Source organism: Lissotriton helveticus, chromosome 4_1 (assembly GCF_964261635.1).
Source record: "Lissotriton helveticus chromosome 4_1, aLisHel1.1, whole genome shotgun sequence".
Classification (NCBI taxonomy): domain Eukaryota; kingdom Metazoa; phylum Chordata; class Amphibia; order Caudata; family Salamandridae; genus Lissotriton; species Lissotriton helveticus.
In genome coordinates this window covers 1,922,607,227-1,922,631,821 of record NC_136063.1, presented here as the reverse complement: position 1 = coordinate 1,922,631,821, position 24,595 = coordinate 1,922,607,227, and the positions used below count along the sequence as shown (strand labels likewise).

General features: G+C 42.4%; 1 protein-coding gene across 1 annotated transcript in view; it reads right to left on the bottom strand.

Moving 5' to 3' along the window:
- Positions 1–294: 294 nt before the first annotated feature.
- The window catches only part of SLC9A6 (solute carrier family 9 member A6), a 361,491-nt gene continuing 337,190 nt past the window's right edge, over positions 295–24,595 (bottom strand). The window contains exons 13-16 of the mRNA XM_078688580.1: positions 19,547–19,577; positions 16,500–16,579; positions 14,199–14,304; positions 295–6,438 (exon numbers count right to left, since the gene is read on the bottom strand). Coding sequence (XP_078544706.1) covers positions 6,166–6,438; positions 14,199–14,304; positions 16,500–16,579; positions 19,547–19,577 — 490 coding nt within the window. The 3' untranslated portion in view covers positions 295–6,165. The remainder of the gene's footprint in view (positions 6,439–14,198; positions 14,305–16,499; positions 16,580–19,546; positions 19,578–24,595) is intronic.

Below are 24,595 nucleotides of genomic sequence, written 5' to 3'. Positions count from 1 at the left end.
AGCTCAGTGTCTCACTTCCTTTGCTACGTTCCACTGGTTAGTTCTCTATTTGAAGACCTGAGGAAGAGGGTAGGCACCAGCAGTTATTGATTGCATTCTGAGACATCTGATTTCCTGTCATTGGGTCACTCTTCCAATACATTTTTCCATTTCCATTTTAAACTGGGAAACTTGTAGAATCGCTTTTTGCGGAAATTACCGTCTTTAATACTGAATAAGCTGTAGACATCTGCTGTATATAGCATTTGAGGGAATAAAAGGTAAGCATTAACACAAGCCACTGAAATACTAGAATTCTATGGTAATATTTTAATTCACTAATGTTTTATTCAGTTACTCAGCTGTACACGAGAAAATACACACTTTTAGTTAAATTATTTAATGTATACATCCTCCAAAATGTAAAAAAATATTCAGTGTAAAGATTTTAGTTAACCAAAAGCCCCAGAAATCAGCATGTTGAAAAATAATAACACATGTTAAACATGAAATTAAGAGAGACAGACATGTTATAAACAATGCAATCTTTGTGGAATTCCTGCATAGCAGGATATATAAAATCTTACTACTACATAACAAATGACTATAAGAACTGCTACAACATTCAGTTGGTAGGTGTGATGAACATTACATGTCATACATACAATAGAAGCTTCTGTGGATAGTTCACTGCTGCAATTTATTTGTTGCCTTCAAATAGAGGAAGACTTAATTTCTCGATTATTTATGCAAACTTAAACTCGATTCAATTTGGGATGAATCAAGAATTCTCAGATTCATGCAAGTCACCCTTCAGTTATTTTGAGTTTCCTGTATATACCTCAATGGGCTTCTCGTTTATCACAATTTCAGCATAACAACTATTTAACATACACAATGACTATACAAACTAAAGGGAAGTGTGACAACATACTGAGAAGAATTGGGTCTTCCCCAAAAATGGAACAATAGGTTACCCAAATTTATTCAATGTGTTTTGTACTGGTAACAGTTAGAAGATTTAGGCTATTTGCTTTCCCGGCTTACATCAATTAACAATTGAAGCACTTTAATATAATTAATTTAGGAACAGCTTAAATTAATCACATAACCACAGCATCTAAGGCATGAAACTAACGAAGAGTCTCTTATGGTAAAATATTTTTGCCTTGAATTCTTTTTCTTCATGGGTATTTCATAATGCATTTTCAATATCTCCTGCACCAGACCATAACTCTAGAAACCTGTGCAAACTGATAAAGTTAAGTAGCAAACCAATAGCTTGGCAAGGAAATCAGCTAAATTATGATGGACAAAGAATGTTGCCTTAAAGTGATCACTAAAGAATAGGTAAGAACTTTCCATGAGAAAAACTATTTCAAAGGAAAGTCACCACATACCAATAAACAATTCAGTGCCTGTGTGAGTTCTCAACATTAGTATGTATGAGGTATCCCCATGTTTAAATGACAAAATTAAGATTCTACTCTAGCATGGTGGATAATACTTCCAATTCTAGTTGAGTAGAACATTTGATAAATATAAGAATCTGTTTTACAAACCACACTACACTTTGTGATTGTGAGATGAAATGAATGCAATTAGGTCAATCATAAAATGATGGCTATGTGAAAAAACTTGAAAAGGTAGAATTGATAAATAGACTGAAAGAAGCAGCTGTGAATTTTCTGGATTAGCTTTTTGTAAGAGGTAGAATGGAGACTAATATAAGGCCCATATAGTTTTTCTACATGACAGCAGACATTAGCCAACACTAACAGCACAACTATAGCAAATGGACGGAATGGAAGGTGCTGAGATCATGATGGCATGCAGATCTATTCTGTACAGGACGGCCTTTTCCCCTTTTGCATTCAGAATAACTACTAAACATTATAGTGGGTTTGGTTTACTATATCTTATTCTTGTACAGTGGAGGGCTATAAAAGAGATCATGAAAAGGCCACATATAGGAAATAGCCATCCTCTTTAGGCACAGGGTTTACATTTTCAATGAGGATCAAGGTGGACCTTTGTTTCTTGAACAAGATTTATGTATATTTGGCTACAATAGTTCAAATTTGTACAGGATTTCTATTTGGAAATGGCAAGCTTTCAACATACCAGCTCTATCCATAACTATGGACTTGGTTAGCCCCTGTTAAACTTCCAGGGATCTTTCGGTAATATTGACAAGAGAGCAAACCTACAAAGGAACCTGTCACTTTGACTGCTTAAGGCTTTAAGGGGCTAGGTCTGGCGCTGTGGGATAGCTGCAATTAAAGATTACATACTAGTTCATTAGTTCTTTAAATTGTCTCTGTGAGGCTTTTATACAATTGGAAAAACCTTAGCTTTACACATAGAAGTGAAATATAAACAAGCTGAACAATACAATTGTAAATCAAACACACAGGAAAGACTTACGAAGGCACCAGCTAAGTGAGATAGCAATTTCAAACAATATTTATTTCATGTGCATTTCTCAATTCAGGAACAAATGGGAACAAATGGCATGGACGGAGATTAGAAAAAAACAATTAGGACAGCCACTTTGTGCTTTCTTCAGTGACATGTACACAGGATGCCGTGTTCCCGTCTTAAACCAAACTACCAAAGAGAAATCAATTAACAGTAAAAAAGAAAATAGGTCAAATGGGCAGATGAACGAAAATGTTTTGTCTCAAAATGTATTCATACATTCAACTTCACCCATATAAGACACAAAATAGTTATCCATATCTCAGACTTCTCCATAATTAAACAAAAGTCTGAGTCACCTGAATCACTCCAAATTTGTCATGCTACTTCATACCAAACAATTATGGTAGTACTAGCTTGCAAACATTTGTTGTCGTGTAAGGGTTTAAAGCTGTGTTCATCCACGTACCGTCTTTTAATGACAAAGCCTGTTTTCACATCATAATATTGAAAGCGTTAGTATTTATTCTCAATCATTCCCAATGCAGTAACTTCAGGCTCAGTGAAAACAGATTTTAAAAAATGTACTCCTGCCAGACAAGTGAGCGGTAAATGTCATGTGATTTTAAAGGAAAGGTCTTCTTTTTCAAAAACTTAAACAAACTGACACCTACATGAGGGACTACAGAGTTAGATTAACAAAAGATACATTCAGAAGACAGATGTGTGCCACAGAATGTACAAGCATGCAGGATACCCAGATGTCTACTGGAGTGGCAATCAGAGTGGACAGTTTGCCGCAAATATCTATTGCATGTGGTAACAGAAAATAAAAAAATTGTAGGATCTATTTTTCTTATTCTTTAATACCAATTGCGAGGTCATTTGTTTAATATTTGAAGCACACTCTTTCTTGACATGTCATCTGAATTTAAAATAACAAAGGATAAACCTGGGATAGGAAGTATGGCTGTTGCGTGGAAAAAATATTAAGAAACAAAAAATATTTGTTTCACTTAACATAAAAGGACAGAAATTTACTGCAAGATACTTTTGTCTTCATACTTCTGTTTTTAACACTATAACAAGGTATTAGCAGGATTTCACCAAATTGTTTGGCAAACAAAATTGCAGACACTGACTTTTACCTGTAAAGAACTACAAAAGAGCACAAACAAGAAGCAGAATACAATTTTGCAAAGGTTATAGACTCTTATGATCTGATATGCAAATGTAGTGTTTGTGGAGCCTTTCTCCAAATTTGAAGACAGTGCCCAAGAAGAGAGAGAATCATAATTTAAATGTTCACTGACTTCGCAGCCATTTATAATACTATCATACAATGATCAATTCAACATAACAGTGACAGAGGAAATTGTTCTGTGCTCTTTCTTCATTCTGATATGTATATATAGTTAAAAAAAAGAAAAACCTTGGACAGTTTACATAAAAGGTACCAAACATAAGATTGGAGTACGACACAATAAATATGCTGCATGCGACAGAGTTCTCAAATAAAGTGCAATGATCACAACTACGCAAACCTACAATGTTGTTTTAGTATTGACTACAAACATAAATACTGCTTTAAGAACTTTCAAAGTAAGTACACAACCTATATTGTTAATCGTGGTGCAAGGGTACGGTTAAAGTAGCTTTTATCACAAGCCAACATGGGTACACAGCTGCAGAGGAGATTCAGTTAACTTACGTATGCTAAATTAAGAGCACTGTATATATGCACAGATCTACTGAAACATCAGCAATACTGGGCGGGCTCTTCAATTAATTATGTGGGAACAAGTGCAAAAAAACAGAACCACACATTGTGTTACTTTGGAAAACAACATTCTCTGGCAAATTCTCTCCAAACTATGATGGCTCTTAGTAAAGTTCTGACTCACTTATTGGCAACACTAGAGAACTGCATGGTTTAAGTCGTGCGTATGGCAGAACTCATTTTGCCCCTACGTGCAGTACGCCTGGGTCCTTACGGTAGGTAAAGCTTACACAGAGTATATTGTGGCATCTCAGGGAGGAATTTGCCCCTTATCAGGTAATTTTTTTTTTATTTCAAGAATTTGCAGCAGGAGTTGTGTAAGTGTTGGGGAGTGCCAAGAGGTTCCTGTGAGGGCAAACCTTGTGTTTCATAAGAAAAAAAGGAGCATAACAATCTCAGAATATGGAAAAGCTTTTTGTCAGATATGCAGAAATATCTGAGGTTTAGGAGGCCAAACCCATACATTTGTACGGTACCCAAATTAATGATTTCCCCCTCTTTTTACTGAATAAATTCACTTTGTGCTGTGTATTACACATTTATTATGTGGGGGCAATAATTATGCAGCAACAGATTGAATGTGTGACCCAAAATGATTCAGAGAAACATTCCTGAATATGAAGCTCTACACTTCAAAACTCCATCTTCACAGAAAGTGGGCAGTTATGGGGAAAGGAGGACTAGGATACTGCACCTAATTTAGGATGTAAAACTATTTCTAACACATAATACACTGCTCAGACGTAGGGTTGCTACAAACGTGCTCCCTACTATCGCATACTCGGTTAGGAGGAACAAATGTTAAACAAAATGTGTGAGGAGGGAATATAAGTTCTTTATAAAACAACAATAAAAAAATCTATTTACAAGTTAAAGTGTCTCAGACTTCTCCCACTGTTCCCTCACTGGATACTTGGCTTCATGTGAGGCCTGCTGCGTATCCAAATGTCATATTAAGAAGAACTGCAATAGATAATATAGAGTTAGATGCACAGAATTTACAAACCACGCTATGCTGTTTTTTTATAGCATATTACTACAGACAACTTTAGATGTCTGTCGGCTTGATAATAAGATCCATGCTACCAAACTACATCTGATCACGGATGTGTACATTGTGTATCACCACATGTCTGATGTAAAGTAAGCATTACATGCAAGCCAAAAGAGTTGGCATTGCCAATGTTTTTAATATCTTGCCATTGACCAGAGCACTATGACAGGATACAATGCCAGATTTTAGTTTTGTTGGGCAATGTATAAGGACAAAGACTGAAATATCAAACATTTACAGTTGCTTAAATGACATCTAAAATCAAGTACAAAAAACTGGATTGCCGTTCAAATTCCCAACCTTTTTCTACACGAAAAAAAGTTCCGTTAATAAATTGTTCAAGTTACAACAGATTTAAAGGACAAAAGACTTGACATCAGAAAATATGCATACAATCGTAAAGTAGGATACGACACTGTCACAGAAACATTAGAAAGATGGCAGACTAGAGGTCGAACCATACATTCTCCAGCATCTCCCAGGATGTAATTAGGATAATATGGGGTTGTGACCAATAACCCAGGCAACTTCTGTACCATGTAGTTTTTCACAGCAGGACCAAGACAAATATGCATTTGGCACAGTAGGCTAACTCCTATAAAAAAGAAAATTAATATTTAACACAAATCAGCCAATATTTGACATGTGGATGCAAGGGCATCATACAGCCCATGGTAGCACTAATTGACAGCAATTTGTATTGTAAAACAGCTCCACTCTACATAGTGCAGTCACTTTAAAAATAAGGTCATATATTGTTCACCGAAAGCTGCCTCACAATGAATGCATATTGATAATTTTTTCACTGCCATATAAATAATATTTACACGGCTTAAACATTCTGAGACATGCATTACATTTCAGGCTGCACAATATTTCTTCATGTCTATAATACACAAATGCTAATATTTGAAGTGGCTCAAGAGTGTCCTTACACCGGGCCACGTCGCGCCCCATCGTGTAGATGTAATGGCGGTTCAGAATCATCCATGGGGAGAACGAGGCGTGTGCCCCGTATGACAAGTTCATGATCCCCGAAGGTGAGCTCCCTATCAAGCGCATCTTCTGAGGAGTTTCCCACTCCTCTTCTGGTGATGCCACCGTGGGTGGGATCTGTGCTCACCGTGGTGTCTCCATATGTTAAACTGATGTCTCCATCATTCAAGATGAGGTCAGAATCATCATCCTTCAACTGTTCCTGATTCTGTAAGATGAAAAAATCAAAATCAAAACACCAGTTCATTTTATCATGCTAGAGCCCCTAGTGTTAGCGTCTTCTTCTTCCAGACTAATACATTTATGAGAAGGGTTTCCAACATAGGCGCAAGAGACTGGATGCATGCCAGGCTTTCCCAATTGCCTCTTACTATGTAATTTATATAACTTCCTATCGATGGGATGTAAATTGATCTTAAATGGATATCCTGAAATTCGGGCCTGGATTCGGCTCTTCGGAACCTAGACTGCGATGACCCACCTACTAAAGGAGAGGATCAGAACACTTTTGCACAACATAGGTTGCTATTCCTTTTAAATTGCTAAGACTGGGGACACACACACACATTGCCCTTTCTCCAAGCCCAAGTACTACTGGCCATCACCCTCTGTAGGACTATAATCTAACACATATCGCACAACATACAAGCACTGCAGCTCTACAAGTGCAGTCCTACATTTCAACTGTATATTGTATACTTGACTCTTCAGTAGCTGGGAAGGGGTTCTAAAGGCGGTGTCTATGCACAGTTTGAGATAATATCACAAAAAAGACTTCTTTAAAAAGTATCTGATATTATTTACATTTGAGAGATTTTCGCATTGTTAAACAGATCAGCAAAACAAACCAAAAGCGCACACAAGTGTATTAGATACAGTTCTTCAAATGGGGTAAACCTTGGGGGCAACTCAATCAGCTGGCTTGACTCCCTTCAAATGAACTTAGAGATCTGAAAGCTTAGCTGTGCAGTCTATCATTATTGTAGTAACAGCTTCATGCAGCAGTCAACGAAAGTCAGAGTGTACTTTTGTACTACTCTCTGGACAAAATTAATGAACAGTATAACAAGATCTTCAAAAGGTAACTCAGCCGGTACCTCTCTGACCAGAACACAAGCAACCCAGTATAGGTTGGTTCCAAACTGAGGTGGCATGGTGTGCAAAAGATCGATGGATTGGGATGTGGCTGCGATTAATTCAAACTTTCCATCCATCACCGTTTTGTATACTTACTGTGTCGCCCTAAGTGGGATGGGTATGCCGAGACGCGGGTCCTGTTCACGCTGTCAATTGACCCAAGCTGTTCCCGGCTGATGAGCCCATAACTAGGATGAAACAGGTCCTGTGTCATTTGCTTCCTGGTCTAGAGAGGATCTGGCTTGGCAGTTTGGCCTGGACTGTTCCTATTGGAGCATGGTCAAACTTATTTGCATATAGTTGGGTCCAAAGTGTGGTGGCATGGTGTGCAAATTAATAATGGATTGGGATGTGCCCCAGAGTGATTACTAGTGGCTGAGATTGATTCAAGCATTCCATCCATCACTATTTTGTACACTTATCAAGTAAAGAAGGCACTGGCTCTTCTCCGAAAATGATGGAGCCGATTGGTGCCGGAGTCAGTCAGCGCAGCTCCGTGTGGGGAATAACAATGGGGCAGAGCCACCGAGGGGCATCAGCAGCACCAAGGTCTTGGTCTGACAGCTCCGCTCCAGGTACAGCAAAGGACCGATGGGAGCCAACTGGTGCCAGGGGCGAACCAGCGGGTAGGGATCCAGTAGGGGCCTCTCCCGCGATCATGGGGCCCAAATCGCTCCAGAGTGGCCAGGCCGCACAAATGTGAGGCGCATGGCCTCATAAGACTCTTTTAGCTGGGCGGGGGCCGCTTCGGCAAAATCGAGGACGCGTGGAGTAAACCCAGATTCGGGTTCCGCTGAGTCCTGGGGCCTGGGTGCAGACGCCTCAGTGTCTCGTCAAAAGACTTTGATGGACGTGGTGAAATCGAAGATAGCTTCAACTTTGTGGCCTTCTTGTGTTTGTGGGACTTAACCGATGATTGTGAGTGCGACGACACCATCTGGACAGGCTCCGCAAACGAGACCTCACAGAGTCAAATGGCAAGGAACTAGAGGGAGACTTCCATCAGCACCTTGGGGTGCATGGAGGGTAGTCCTTGCAGGCGTTGGAGTTGTGGTCCCACTCCAAGCACCACAAAGACACCAAGTGGTGGTCTGTCACCGACATCTGCCTGTGACAGGCCACACATGGTTTAAAACCAGCTGGCACAGTCCCGAAGGGGCTATTCACCTAGACCAATTTCCTCCGAGAGTAGTGCTGGGGAACAGGTCAGAGAAGCTCTAGCATGCTCTTAAACACCAATAAGGACTACATTGTCCATAAGTGTTGAAAGCTGTTAGCCGCAATCCCAGTAAGGAAATGGGTAGAGACCAGTCTTGTCTGGCAACGGGAGACAGACCCATACCTTGCCACCTCTTCATCTGCTGTTTAATTATAACAAAGCTATCTGGAGGGAACATGCAGAGATTCAAGTTAGAACAAACCCTAGAAGGTTTACATGGTCGCCTTCTTGTAGGCAGTGACCAGTACAATACATTGTGGGAAAATGACCTTCCCAGAACCAGACTGATTGGCTGACTATTTGAATTCGCAAATATACGCTGATTTGATTGACCTTGGACAACTGCCCAACTGCTTAGCTTTGCATAAGATGGAACCGGCCTGCAGCTCAATGAACAATGTCTGGACATGAGCTTGCATGGACCCTACTGCTGCTGCTGATGGATCCAGGGTGTGAACCTGAGTCATCATAAGTCAAAGCTACAGAAAAACAGAGAATCTGGGCCACTGGTTGCACACATCATTCTGGAGGCTTCAACTGTGGATCCAGAAGAAACATACACAGGAGCAGACCTGCAGCGCACAGCACCAAAGCGGAGTATAAAGAGTGTGCCTTTTTCTGTACCTGAGAGGTTCAAGACTGCTTTTGGGTAGGAAACAATCTGCTGTTTTCCTTTTTTCCAATCTCAAGTCTCCATTTTCTATAAAAAATCATTTGGAAATGATCTGTTATGACCACTGTGAGATTGTGTGCCGTGTTTCGCTGAATATCTAGCAGCAATGACGAGGGGACATGACATCAATGGTTGAGGCTTAAGAGTTTACGTTATGAAGTATGCAGTAAAAAGTCCCACTGTCAGGGCTCCTTGGGGCAGACCTAGAGTTAGGACAGGTAAGCACATTGGGGAGATCCCGTTGTTGGGCCTCATGGGTCCAGCTGGAAAGCAGCTGGTTACAGGCTTTTTAAGGACCTCTCAACCGTTCCCATAGTTCGGCAGTAAAGGCATTTTAGTGTCGCTCCTACTAGTGGTTTCTCCAAGTATGCAACTTTTTCACTGTGAGAGTCTTTTCCTGTGCTGGTGAGGAAGAAAAAGCAGCAGTGTTTGGAGACGAGGCAGGAAATCCCCTTGACAGATGACCAACCCACCTTCAATTTCTTTCTAACAATTTTCTGGAAAATCCGGAGGTGGACACAAATATTTCAAACACATTCCTATAGCAAAGTAGCCGATTCTTTACTTCTACACATGACAATACTTGTGTGAAATCTGCTTCTCAGAAATGGGTCCAACAGAGTCCATACGACTTACAACCATTCCCCGCAGAAAAAGAGGGGGACCTATAAGAAAATGTAAGGTGATGTGAGGAGCATCAACCCCTTGGCTTTCAAAAGGCAAGTGCCAAAAGTCCACGAACACTTAATCAAGAAAGTTGCTGCTTTTACTGTGCAGAGACAACTGATCTCCAGCCACACAGAGAAAGGACTACAATATTGGGAAGCCAGGGGCTTAATTATTAATAACCAGGAAGTGCGGGTTAATTATTATGGCAAGACGATACATGATTCAGGACACTTATTGTGAAAGAAATAGATACCTGTGCAGAGAAAAGATGTTCCTTTCTCGGCAACGACGCTCAACATCAAGTAATTGTGGGCAAATCACTTAATCTGCCCGTTCCTAACAAAAAAAAAAAAATGTGTCCTTGTGTAATGCAACTGGTGCTCATGTAAAGCACTATATAAAACTCCAGGAAAAAAATGATGGTGCAGGATGGAACATTCCTTTAATTTGGAGAAATTCGGGCAGGGTGTAGATTTTGGTTTCTTTTTCATGGTGAGTGCCACTCAGTTCCACCTCCCTTACTAGGACTGAAACATCCACACGTCATTTTTAGGTCTCGGCCTACGTAGGCTGCGCTTGCGCAATCTTGCAGGGGAGATCTTATGTCTTAGAGTGTGGGGCTTGAACACGCCCCTCTTCTCCATTGGCTGGCTTCCTAAACGGACGCGAGCCATTGGAGGAGAGGAGCGTCACTCCGTTTAAGCCGGTATTCGGGGTGTGAGGAAGGGGGGGGGGGGTTACTTTCTTTCTCTTTTCTTTCTCACGCCCCCGAATCAGAAAATGACGCGGCTTTCTCCGAGGCATTTCTGCCTCACCTTGGAGAAACGTTTTGGTATCATGGCGGAGCTCGCTTGGAACCATTTGCTCAGTAGGACGCTGAAGTGTTAAATCATCGAAAAAAAAGTGCACCAGTAATCACAGTCATCAAATACTTTGAGCCTGCGGGACTCGGTGACACTTCTTCCAGCTCCTCTGGCACGGGGTGCAGCTTCTTCGGGCTTTGTGCTGAATAATCTGGAGGGGGTCACTCAGGAGGCTGCTGTGATGGTGAGGGGGGCGAGAGACAGGGACTTGGGGGAGACTGGAAATCAGAGTGTTGATAGTACTTTGTCGTTAATATTAACGTAGTTGGAATATTGTTATCGGGTGTGCTACTACATAGTAGTTAAGACTTAAAGACTACTAAAAAATGGCCGCCCTGTCGCTTACTTGCGGTACACGTCGCTTTGACGAAGGCAATATTATCACTCTTCACTCGCTAACATCGATTTTTCTGAACAATCGTTACTCCAGTTCTAAAATGTTGGTTCTGCGTTACGCGCATCTAAAACCTTTGGTAATACACAAACTTCATTAGTAAGAAACTATGTCCGATCTATGATGGCCGCCGCGCTCTGTACAGGCTTTCTACGACAGTTGTTGCGTTTGTCCTTCCTCTGTGTTTATGGTACTGGAGCGGAAAGTAGCGTCTCCCGGCAAACAGTGAGTGAGGGGCCTGGGATGTGGGTAAATTGTGTCTTATAAGACCCGGGAAGTGATTTCCCATAACAATTGGTCAGAGGTCTTGATGGAGAGAGGAAAGTAAAAAGGGGAAGGATTTGAGGTGATAATATTCTTGTCTCTTTTTGGAGGACGTTATTATTTATCACCAGGCATGGCATTTTACCATCCCTCCTCAAGAAGTCAGCCCGGAATCCCTCAAGACTGGGTGTTTTTTGAAGGAGGGCTTTTGTACCGTTGTCTTCTGGGGCGAAGCGTGAAGGGAGTAGTGACGTTTTTAATACAATTTGCATGGCATTAATTCCTTGGGGCTCTTTGGCCAGGTTATTAATAAATATCCTCTATATCTGGACCAATGCTCTGTTCCCTCGATGTGATCGTTTTTTCTGGCCTCTGTCCCCTCGTTGTGATAGTTTTTTCTGACCTCTGTTCCCTGTGTGTGGCTCTGTGTGTGTGTGTGTGTGTGTGTGGCTCTCTGTGTGTGTATGTGTGGCTCTCTGTGTGTGCGTGTGGCTCTGTGTGTGTGTGGCTCTCTGTGTGTGTGTGTGGCTCTGTGTGTGTGTTGGGCTCTGTTGTGTGTTGGGCGCTGTGTGTGTGTTGGGCTCTGTGTGTGTTGGGCTCTGAGTTGGGCTCTGTGTGTTGGGCTTTGTGTGTCTGTGTGTGTGGCTCTGTCTGTGTGTGTGGCTCTGTCTGTCTGTGTGTGTGGCTCTGTCTGTCTGTGTGTGTGGCTCTGTCTGTCTGTGTGTGTGGCTCTGTCTGTCTGTGTGTGTGGCTCTGTGTGTGTGTAGGTCTGTATGGCTCTGTGTGTGTGTGTGGCTCTGTGTGTGTGTGTGTGGCTCTGTGTGTGTGTGTGTGTGTGTGTGTGTGTGTGTGTGTGGCTCTGTGTGTGGCTGTGTGTGGCTCTGTGTGTGGCTGTGTGTGGCTCTGTGTGTGTGTGAGGCTCTGTGTGTGTGTGTGTGTGAGGCTCTGTGTGTGTGTGAGGCTCTGTGTGTGTGTGTGAGGCTCTGTGTGTGTGTGAGGCTCTGTGTGTGTGTGTGAGGCTCTGTGTGTGTGTGAGGCTCTGTGTGTGTGTGAGGCTCTGTGTGTGTGTGAGGCTCTGTGTGTGTGTGAGGCTCTGTGTGTGTGTGAGGCTCTGTGTGTGTGAGGCTCTGTGTGTGTGAGGCTCTGTGTGTGTGAGGCTCTGTGTGTGTGTGTGAGGCTATGTGTGTGTGTGAGGCTCTGTGTGTGTGTGAGGCTCTGTGTGTGTGTGTCTGAGGCTCTGTGTGTGTGGCTCTGTGTGGGTGTGTGGCTCTGTGTGTGTGTGTGTGTGTGTGTGTGTGGCTCTGTGTGAGTGTGTGGCTCTGTGTGTGTGGGGGGGCTCTGTGTGTGTGTATGTGTGCCTCTGTCTGTGTGGCTCTGTCTGTGTGTGTGGCTCTGTCTGTGTGGCTCTGTCTGTCTGTGTGTGTGTGTGGCTCTGTCTGTCTGTGTGTGTGTGTGGCTCTGTCTGTCTGTGTGTGTGGCTCTGTCTGTCTGTGTGTGTGGCTCTGTCTGTCTGTGTGTGTGGGTCTGTGTGTGTGTAGGTCTGTATGGCTCTGTGTGTGTGTGTGTGTGTGTGTGTGTGTGTGGCTCTGTGTGTGTGTGTGTGGCTCTGTGTGTGTGTGTGTGGCTCTGTGTGTGGCTCTGTGTGTGGCTCTGTGTGTGTGTGAGGCTCTGTGTGTGTGTGAGGCTCTGTGTGTGTGTGTGTGGCTCTGTCTCTGTGTGTGTGGCTCTGTCTCTGTGTGTGTGGCTCTGTCTCTGTGTGTGTGGCTCTGTCTCTGTGTGTGTGGCTCTGTCTCTGTGTGTGTGGCTCTGTCTCTGTGTGTGTGGCTCTGTCTCTGTGTGTGTGGCTCTGTCTCTGTGTGTGTGGCTCTGTCTCTGTGTGTGTGGCTCTGTCTCTGTGTGTTTGGCTCTGTCTCTGTGTGTTTGGCTCTGTCTCTGTGTGTTTGGCTCTGTCTCTGTGTGTTTGGCTCTGTCTCTGTGTGTTTGGCTCTGTCTCTGTGTGTTTGGCTCTGTCTCTGTGTGTGGCTCTGTCTGTGTGGGTGGCTCTGTCTGTGTGGGTGGCTCTGTCTGTGTGTGGGTGGCTCTGTCTGTGTGTGGGTGGTTCTGTCTGTGTGTGGGTGGCTCTGTGTGGGTAGCTTTTTTTGTAGGTGGCTCTATGTGTGGTTGGCTCTGTCTGTGTGAGGGTGGCTCTGTGTGTGTGTGTGTAGGTGGCTGTGGGTGTAGGTGGCTCTGTGTGGGTGGCTCTGTGTGGGTGGCTCTGTGTGTGTGTGGGTGGCTCTATGTGAATGACTGTGTGGGTGGCTCTTTATGTGTGTGTGGGTGTGGCACTGTGTGGGTGCAAATGCAATAGGTCTCGCATTTGCGAGCGATTAAGCTATTGGCATTGTAAATGACAATGCTATTTATTTATATGTTTTAAAAACCAAAACATAAATAAAAATAATGTCATGAGCAATGCCAATAGCTCTAACTTTAACAATGCCGAGACCATGGCATTGTAAATGCTTGCTTGTTTTTGCACCACCATGATCGTGCCCAATTTCCTCCTTTTTTCCTTTGGAAAGCCAGATTTACACCACACAGTTTTCCAGATCCCCATTTTAATTTTCAATAAGAGAGACTGCTGTAGATGTACTGAAAACGGTGTTGCATATTAGGGGAAGAACGAGGTAAAAATTACTGAAAAATAATCATTTTACACAGGTAAGTATGAAAACACAACAGGGAAGTAAACATTACAGATTTAACTTACCTCATAGGCCTGAGGGCTTGTTAAGCATTTTGCCAAAGGTCCACAGCAACTCGGGAGTGTACTTGTAAGCGGAGGTCCGCTGTGAGTCAATAATGGTTTCAGGTAGCTATGGTACATGCATTAAGGAAATACCCATGTTTTCAAAACTGTATGGTATATAAGTACATAACTGCATATAGTTCTGAATTACAAAATAATCTCTTCACATGAAAGCTCAATGTTGCTTTCCCAGACTGGCCATTATCGGAGTGCTAAATGCTCTACAACTAAATGAAGACTATGATGGGGCAGCCATTGTTGAAATGGTAAACGGGGATTTCAGTGTGGACTTGAATTACCAAAATGAATCTGTAAAATGCTAAGTATGTAGAAAGAAATAAACTGTTGCAGCTGCTGAAGAAGGCTGAAACTCAGCTCAATGTCCAATTTGGCTAGGAAAAGTTGTATAACAGAAGTAATGGTTCTTTAAGCATGAAAGCAATGGACCTATCCAATCAACCATGTGACACACAACACTTTTGTGGCCTCTCCTACGCACAGCTGGTATTGAAGATATACGGGACGGTTTAGTGGTGATGGGGCGCAAATTCCACCTTGTCTCCACGATTGGTTTTAATACCAAGTGTCATCTCTAGTAAATATAAAGGTCTGTCTAGGATGACACATTGGTTTCTAGCTTACTTAGATCACAGGTCTGGTTTCAGGTAGAAGTGCGTCCTGAAGGCCCACTCTCCATCAAAAAGGGCTTTTGGAGAGCCTGGGTTGTCTTATGATGAAGCATGACACCTGGTGGTGTGTGAGGACATCTGTCACATTTTTTGTATGTCCGGCAAAAGATGCCATCTTGAGTAGAATTGTTAATGTTAATGTTATCAGGACTTATAGAGCGCACTGTGACCCTACAAGTATCCTGGCACTGAGATACGTGTGCCCTGCTGAGCATAGAGGCTATAAGAGAGGCAATTTTCCAAAGGAGAAGAGGACTAAAATTATGCTCTGGGATAGAGCCAGGTCTTTATTTTCTTCCTAAACTGCAACAGATCTTCCATCTGTCGGAGGTCCGTTGGAAGTTTATTCAAGAGCTGCGCCGCTGAAATGTTAAAGGCTCTTCCTTCCGATTTTGTTTTTCTAAATCTGGGCACTCTCACCAATTTAGCTGCGGACAAGTGAAGACTACGGATGGGGACACCCCATTTGCATTTATTCTGCAACGGTTAAGGCCCGAGACCATGCAGAGCTTTAAAAACAATACAGACAGACTCAAATTGTATCGTCTGTAACACCGGAAGCCAATGGAGCTCCGTAAGAGCCTGCAAGGCTGATGAGCATCGAGGTCTCATTAGGGCTCACTTGGCCGCCATTGTCTGGATTCTCTGGAGTCTACCAATCAGATACATTGGGGATTCCAGCAGCAAAGCATTGCAATAATCCAGCCGGTTCAAGATGACACTCCTTACTATCGGCGCTCTGGCCTGTGTTGGTAACATCGGAAGAATCTGCCGAAGCACTCTAATGAGGGAGAAGCTACTCCCGACTGTTTTGTTTACTTGAGTTTCCAGACTCAACTTGTCTTTAAAATTAACTCCCAGGTTACGCACCATCTCGGAGGGTATCAGTGGTGTGACCAAAGGAAACGGCCAAAACCCAGTTGGGAGTAAAAGTGGAACTTTTCCGACTGCACAACATAAGATCTCCGTCGCCATTAAATTGCAAAGAATTTGCACGGTATCTCGCTTATTCTTTTTCTTATTTGACAGTTCAAAACTGGCTGTTGGCTGCCTGGGAACCGTAAATGAAGAATACATTTGAACTGAAAATTATGAAAGATGGCTATCCTGCATGAACACGAACACGGAGGTGCATGGGAAGCCAGCTTGCAATTATTTTTTGTTCTAGTTTGACAAAAACAAATCCAAGATGACCGCTCGTGCATCCACAAGCACGCAAGGACCACCATCTATAAATGTTTTTTGGCAACAAAGTTTGCCAAAGCAAACAAACATTAGCAAAGCCAATAGGTCTGCTGCGTATATTAAAGGTGAGACCAATTGGCTTTGCGAAAGCTTGTTTAACGAGGCTTTGGAACTTTCAGACTAAATCAGAAGACTTGTCATGTATCAGTTTTGGATCATCACAGAGCTTTGCTGCATTTTTAATTTACGTTTGAAATACAAATAGCTGGTATGTACAGTCAATCAACTTGAAAGTGCAGGAAACATGTCAAAAGCAGGCCTGCTCAAAAACACTGCAGTGCACAATCACTTTCACATCCAGTTTGTGAACTTTTTGTTGAAAGGATACTATGAATCGAAGTTGTACCATCGTCTAAACAGCCACGCACTTTCTGTTCTTGTACATCTTTGTTCAGATTCAGGTACGCCCTGTTGATGGATACAAAAGATTAGCCACAATCATTTAAGTGCATGAAGATCCTAAACATAACATTCAACATCACAGGTTCAAAGAGTTTCACCAGGGCACGTGAGCCTTACTCTACCCATTAAGCAACCAGAGTCTAAGGCAAGAGTGTTCTCAAGGTCCTCGAGTCCATTACCGGGCTCGCGATAGCATTTGTATCAGTACTAGACAAAGGGCTTTTTTTGTTTGATAGTAATTTAGGCTACATTTGATTTCTCTGCATGAAAGAGGTATCCAAGCACAAAGGCTTGATGGTTTATAGTTTCAAGCAGATTGATCAAAGTGTGTGTGGGGGCGGGGGGGGAAGAGTTCTAAGATGTTTCAAAACGTCTCTTTCTTATTTACAAAAGTTGAGGTCTAGTGAAAAAATGATTCACAAACCACTGGGGATATTCAGTCCAACTTGCACTGCACCTAGAGGGCAGGATATTTTGTGAGCGCCTTCTAATGCACAATATATCAGTTGTCCACCGCCATTGCACGCAAATGAAGAGATCTAAAATGCTTTTAAGTAAGATGAGTGCCTATCTGGTAGAAGCCAGAGGGAGCCAGCGACACAGCACTGAGTACACCCCTTCAAACAAAACTGCATCATGCATGTAAGAAAGGCAGTAACACAGGTACACATAGGACGCTGATGACCAGAAAGATCTTGGGTCAAGTGTGTGTGATCAGTCTTATTACGAAGAACAGTCTAAAGATCTGTATGAAAGAACGTGAGGAATGACATATGGTTGAACGTAAGACGCATGTTCTAGATTTTGTGTTGCCCCAAAGCTCTGACAGAATGTTCAGTACCTTTTTAAAGTGGGGATGTACACTGCAGAATCACTTCATTAAATAGGTCCAGAATGCCTCCAGGAAGTAAGAGCTTGTCTGGGAGACACTGTAGTTGACAGCTTGGTAAGATGGTGGGATGGGGGGGGGCGTCCAACAAAAGAGTGATTTTAGTGGGACGTCAGTCTTGGAAGAGGGGACTGGGTGTTATGGTCGAATTTTAGACATCTTTCTCCTTTATCTTTAATAATACATAAGGCAACATTTTAGCATCCATCTTCAACATACAGCTGCCGAGAAGCACGTGAAGGAAGAACACCCTGATAGGCTAAATGTACAAAAAGCTGAAAATATGCCCAGTTCAATAAGGAGTCAGCAGCTTGCACCCCCAGCATAGCTTGCACTGGCAGTCGCCTCACAGGATCAGCTCCTTCAGAGGAGAACATGCCATGCTGGAAATTTAATTGAGTATGAATTTGGTGCTCTAAATCAGAAGGACCAGGGGGCGTTTTTGTTTACTTTATTTATAATTTAATACATCATATCTGCTGTGGGTATTCAGTCAATCCCGTACAGAAGGTTCACGCAAACAAAGTTATGCTATTTGCATGTATAAACCATAATCCTATATTGCAGCAGTTTTGGTTCCAAAACTGTAAAAGGTTAATGGTTTCGTCACCTGAATAACCGAGCAGTAGTTTTCATGTTTGTTGCATGCAGTAGTTTGTGTAGTAGAATAATGTTGTAAGTCTCACTCATTCAGACATGAGACATTATTGACATAACAAGTACAGAATAAGGACATTAATACATTTATGAAATTAACGCGTGAGAGGAGTCCTTATTTTTCAGCAAGAACGGACTAGATGCATCCCAGAGAGCAGGTGGCCGGGCCACGGGATGTACCATGGCTGAATGATTATCTACAGTGTAATTGCATCATGCAAGGCCAAGCAGCCAGTTCTTCTGAAGTGCAGAAAGGTTCTCCCTGACTCTTTGCGAACAGCAGTGCCATAGAGGTAAATCCCATAGGGAACTCAGGCCGCGTAACCCAACAGGCCAGTAGAAGAGTAATGGTATGTTCACATTTATGTCCTGTAGCGGGATACCTTCTACCTCCCAACATTTGGCTACTGCTGAGCAGTGGCTGACAAGATGTCCTCAAGCATCGCTTACCTGCATTGTCTGTCCATAGAAGACTTACAACAGAGCAAGGAACCATCTTTGTGCAGGGAGGGGGGGGGGGGAGTTATAGTTACAGGGGCATTATGTATGGGCATTGTCACATTGGGAATGGTGGAAAATGGAAATGATTACTGGAAGTCACTATTGTATGTAAAACCTATTAAAACAATTTTACATAAAAATGTACTGTCCACCTGTTTTCATTAAAAGAATTTACATAAAATTGTATTGTCCGTCTGTGTTCGTATCCAATTTAGCGACTAACTCGGGACACGATAAAAGTACTGGAAGCATTTAAATTGTATTAAATGTGTGACTGCTATCAAAGGTGGACTGTTTGAACTGCAGTCAACAATCAATCCAACATTCGCCAAATATATTCACACCCAGTGTCGCCTCGTGTCTGAGTGGTCTCTGCCACGTGCACTTTTGTCTTCAGTATCTACATCTAAGACCCCATTAGCCTTTTGTCCTCCCTCTTAATTTGTTTGGTCAGGAAGCTGGAGAAACATCTGTATTGTATTTTCGCCTCGTTTCATTTTCTACAGTACAAGAGTAGGGCAAGTGGGGTGTTACACCATTTTCTTTAAGTGTGGAGGGAGATAAATGTCCTTCCCGGAAAGAAATCACAAGTTGTTCAGTCTGAGTCTGCATAGGATTCGCTCTGGATGGTTGTCCAGTGTGGGTAGTAAACATGAATTATTGTATCTATTCTCTTATCAGGCGCCCTTCAGTTTTACACTAAGTGCCACCAGTAATGCACCCATCTCCGTTCTTTTCAATTATTAGATATTTACAATAAGGAGGAGGGTAGAAAATGAAGAGCTACAGCCTCTGGAACCTGACTGACCTCCCTCAATCATAACAACTAGGGCTTTGTACCGTGTGTGTAATTTTGAGGACCAATTACTGCTACTTTATTGCTCTTTGGACAAACAGAAATAAATAGTTTAAAAGGGAATAATTACCGCTTGGTCATGGTCAGAATCAACACCAACCCTGTGAAAACAAAACATGAAACTAGTTAAAACAAATTTCAAACAGCACCTAAATATGAACCAATTCAGGAAACTCTGAACATCGCTTGAATAGTTATTGTTATTACGTTTATAAATAGATGAAGATGTACGCATGATCAACCATATATAATCGGTATCGAAGATAAAAATCCTGGACCATCAGAAAACAGGGTGCAGCCACTTCCTCCACGGTCCTCACAAACATATTACATTTATTAAGAAACTCCACAAATATAACTGAACCAGCTTGTCTAACATAACCCCGGACACCTTACAGAAGATAATTGACTAACCAACCCAGGCAAATTGCAATATAGACCATTTTTTAACCCTGTAACAAAATCCGTCACCTCTCCCTTCTACAGCAGTGGCATGCCATAATAATTTTTTCATTAGCTGGAGCCAGAATAAAAATCTCAAGAAGGAATAGTAAAACCAATCCTAAAAAAAACAGTGCAGCTCCCAACCTAAATGAAAACTAATCATCCAATCCTAAATTGCCAAAATCCTCGACAAATGTGTAACAAATTTAAGTCCAGAAAAAAAGATACATAGCGGTGACGTTCAATGCTGTCATTCACAGGACAGTTCTTAAAACACCATTCATGAGATACAAGGACAAGATGAAAACTGGCTTGAATCCTACCCAACTTATCATACCCAGATGATCAAAATCAAAGACCGACCCCAATATTCCCACTATTGCACACACTTTTTGAGGGTCCACAGCCTCCACCTTAGTTTCCATACTTTTCACACACCCTGAGAAATGAATGTCAGCAATAACTCATTGGGCATTACCTACTACCAATATGTAGGCGATAACCAATCATGCAAGTAGTTCAAACACTGCTTAAATTATATGCGACTTTGGAAAACCGAAAACTGTTATTAGCTCTGTTCCAACAAGAAACCTTATTCTCAAATAGCAGAAGATTGTGCGGAGATTAGGCATCCCATCGGAAACCAAATCTTTAGTTTTCACTTCAGAATTTACAAGCAACATCAAGAAACTCACATAAAAACATGGAAATCAAGTCGCCCACTACGAGTAAGGCTCATTAAAGCTAAAAAACCTTTCACTCCAAAAGAGGACCTCAAACAAGCTGTGGAAACGACTATGGGAATTCACTACTGAACTGAGTTGGTACCGCTCAAGGAGGTAAAACAAGGCCAATCTCACAAACCAAACATGGGAACACATTACACATGCATGATCTCTCTTAACCTCTCTTAACCCCTCCCCTGCTGATGACGGAACCGCTCCGTCATCAGCCACGGTCGCGCTGTGCTGATGACGAAGCGGTTCCGTCACGGCCCGCTCGGCACGCCTGCGCGGCGCGTATTCCGCCCCTGCGCTGAGCGTTCTATTGAGCGGGCGGGGCCGTGACGAAACCGCTCCGTCATAAGCACAGCGCAACCGACGTTGGTGACGGAGCGGTTCCGTCACCAGCATGCGCACACCGCTCTTCCGCCCCGCCCCCTTAGCACTGCGGCGGAATAGCCGCCGCAGTGAAGGGGTTAAATGGCTGTGTCTTATGACAAGCTGGTCTATAAGCCAGATGGTATACATAGCCCTTTAAAACATCTAGCCATCTAGATAACAAACTTACTATTTCTGGCAGCTAGACATTTATCTAGAAAAGCCTCAAAAGAATAACTCTGACATGTTCCTTCTGTGGAAGTGCACTGAATGTTTGGAACACTAGCACTCTTTTTCTGCATTCAGAAGAGGCTTGAAGAGTGTCTCTTAAGGATTCGAAACCCCGATTAGCGCTAAACTGTTGTACCTCATTTACCGAGGTCTACTGCGCATATGCAGTACGCAGTTTACACGACAGGTGAGGCAGAGACTCAAAACAATGAACATGTCCAGGATTCATCAACTTAACAAGCACGTAGTAAGGCAGCCGGAGGATATATGACAAAGGATCGGTCCCATTAGCTACCTTGGTGGAGGAACAGGTGTCTGCCGACAAGGGCTGGTACTCCAGGTAGAGGTAAAGAACATTTTAAAATACAGGTATTAAAAAGCCCATCCTTTGAAATACAAACAATTGAATTTCTGCACCTGATAAAAAAAAAGAAATGTAGTTGGATACACCAACATGCAGAGTAGGGATCAGTTCCAAAGGCACAAAACCAACGAGAAGATACTATATCCATGTGTGCATCATGCCTTCCCCTGCAACCGATCTTACTCGCAGAAGGGACCATTAAATGCTAGAGTGGGTGTAAATGCAGGCACCTCTTGCAAATGATTGCAGCACGTGTGCATGCGCTATAATATCACACAGCAGTGCCCCAAGTTCAAATTCAGAGCATTTTACATGTACCTCTGCAGTATACGTCAAGCTTAGGCAGCCTTTTTCTGAATTCACACATGGTAAATAGATGTTTTTTTTGTCCAGACAGAGGCTGTCTACCTTCAGAGTAAGATCTGCTGTGGGTCCCAACCATGTTGCTTCCCTGACAGCCACACCCTACACTAATCTGTCCTGTAAGGGCTAAGACTATACAGAGTATCTTTGCAGGCTCAAAACTGGCCTGATTTGCTAGCAGGGGCCAGTTTTTTTCAGCTATCTGGCTAATTAGCTAGATAAATGGCCCTCATTAACTATTTAGCTACTGGGGACACTTATTTGGGTGCCCAGGCCTATTTTCTGTCCCAGTCCGACCCTGTGTCTTTATGTTCCCACTAACAGAGCTCACCAATTACTCTGCATACATAAGACGATCAGGGTTCACCTTGGGGCAGACGTGGAGAGGGATGCACAGTTCTTCATCTACGGCTGCTTAAAACTGTGCTTATTGTAATTCAACATTTACATAGCGCTTAGTACCCCTATGTGGGGAAATTAACTGCTTGTCTACACAAGTAGCATGCTACACCAGGTAGGGTGTTTGGTTGGAATGATGTTGCCTCTGTTTTGATCCTGTGTGGGAAGCTTTTACATGTTGAGTGTGAGGACCACCGAGGAGCAGTTATTATGTTACGGAAAAAGAAGTGCAAGAGATAGGCATTCAGTTTGGGCTTTGAGAAGCTCTGCAGTTCCTTTTTTGGTATTTCTTATGTTTATAGCCCCCTTAGTATGTCCTTCTCCATGTTTCCTTTATACTGTTCTTTCCACTTTTTTAGGGCGTCTGCTAGGTTTCTTTCTCCACTTCTTCCGAATCTTCAGCCCCTAGACACCTTCGGGTAGTAGAGTGCTCAACTAATCTCTATTTTATTTCATTTCTTAGTTGGGTACTCTACTGGGTTGTCCATTATGTGATATTCTGTTAAAGGTTTATGGGCCTGAACAGACATAGGTTAAAGGGAGAAGCGGAAAAGTGTGTGGAAAGTTATCCAAGGGGACAACAAAAGATTTAATATTTATTCAAATAATGGCAAACAGAGGAAATTACAATTGGGGGAGATGGGGGGGGGTTGATTAGTTTTAAGAGCATATAGCACAGCAAATTGGAGTTTCACTCTATCATCAAATATTTAGTGCAAACTAGAACAGGTTACTGTAAATTCAGTAAGAAAGTGCATTTCTTTATGAATTAATAGATTAACACATCGTGAGGCTCGTCTCTAACGGCCTAAGTCTATCAAAAAACACAGGTTACCTCAGGGCACAGACATTTATTAATAAAAAATAAAGCAACAACATTTACAAGAGACGAATTGAGAAAGTAAAAGAGCTGTGAGGAGCAAATATGGCGTGTTCATCCTCGAGAATATGGCGATGCTTCAAGGAACAGCAGGAACGGATTATGGATGGAGAGCAAGTAGAGGAAAAGAGGAAACTACCCGCTATGTTGGGGACTAGTGTTGCACGTCTGCAACGTCTATATGAGCTGGATAGAGGAATTGTGGAAGGATTGGAGGATTTTAGGACCGAGTTGGGATCCAGCACGAGAGTGGCAGGCGAATGGGGGCTTGAAAAGTGTTCGCAAGAAGTTGGCTATTATCCAGCAACCCGTGTTCTTTGTTATGTCACGAGTGTCTGGCGTTGTCCGGGAACCTCGAGAACGTTTCTTGAGCAACTTCGAGTACATTACTACGCGTTAGACGATATGTGACACCATTTTGGCCAAACACTCCAAGAGTTACAGGAAGCTTTCTCACGTATGTGGGGTCCGGGAGGGTTCTCAGCACGTATGTCTGTGATGCGCACACCCGCATTTAGGGAGCTTGTGGGGGATTTTCAGGGAGTCAACGCACATTTCGGTGATATGCACACTAGACGACAGTAACAATGGTTTGTTGTGCATCCGGTAATGTGCACACCATACATTTTACTGCAGTTATTTGGGGAATGTAATTCCATTGACACTAACCTATTTAATTGACAAACATTTTATGGTACGTTAGGTATCTGTATAGTACCTTTCTTATTTAGTTATGTGCAGTGCAGATCAATAATTATCATTATACTTCCTAAGCACATTGGCAATTGATAGTGTAAGTTGGCATTACCCAGAATAACAGGTTTTGTTGTTAACTACCAAGATTTTCAGTAAACCAGCTTTATACAATCAATATATGTTCGCAAAACTATGGACTCACGCCACCAGTTCAGTTTTTACCCCGTCCTGGTAAGCCTGTTTTGAAGTGGCCAGAATGGAAGGATTATTTTTTAAATTATGTCTCAACTTTAGAAGAGAATGAAGATGAATTTACGTCATCTAGGAAAAAAAAGATTATTTTACAGAGTTTCGGGCTGGAGGATTCACGTGTATATAACCAGATAGAAATAAAAGTAAGACTAGATGAAAATGCAAACGCGTTTTTACAACCGTTGGAGAATTTAGATGTTCCTTATCATCCCAATGTTTGTGTAGCCATGAATATGTACTACTTATTCCAAAGGAAGCAAGCTAAAAAGGAGTGTGCATAAGATTAATTTGCTGTACTAAAGAAATTAGCAATTACAAGTAAATTTGGGTTACTACATGACGATCTTATAATAGATCAACTGGTTATGCATTCTAACAATACTGGTATTC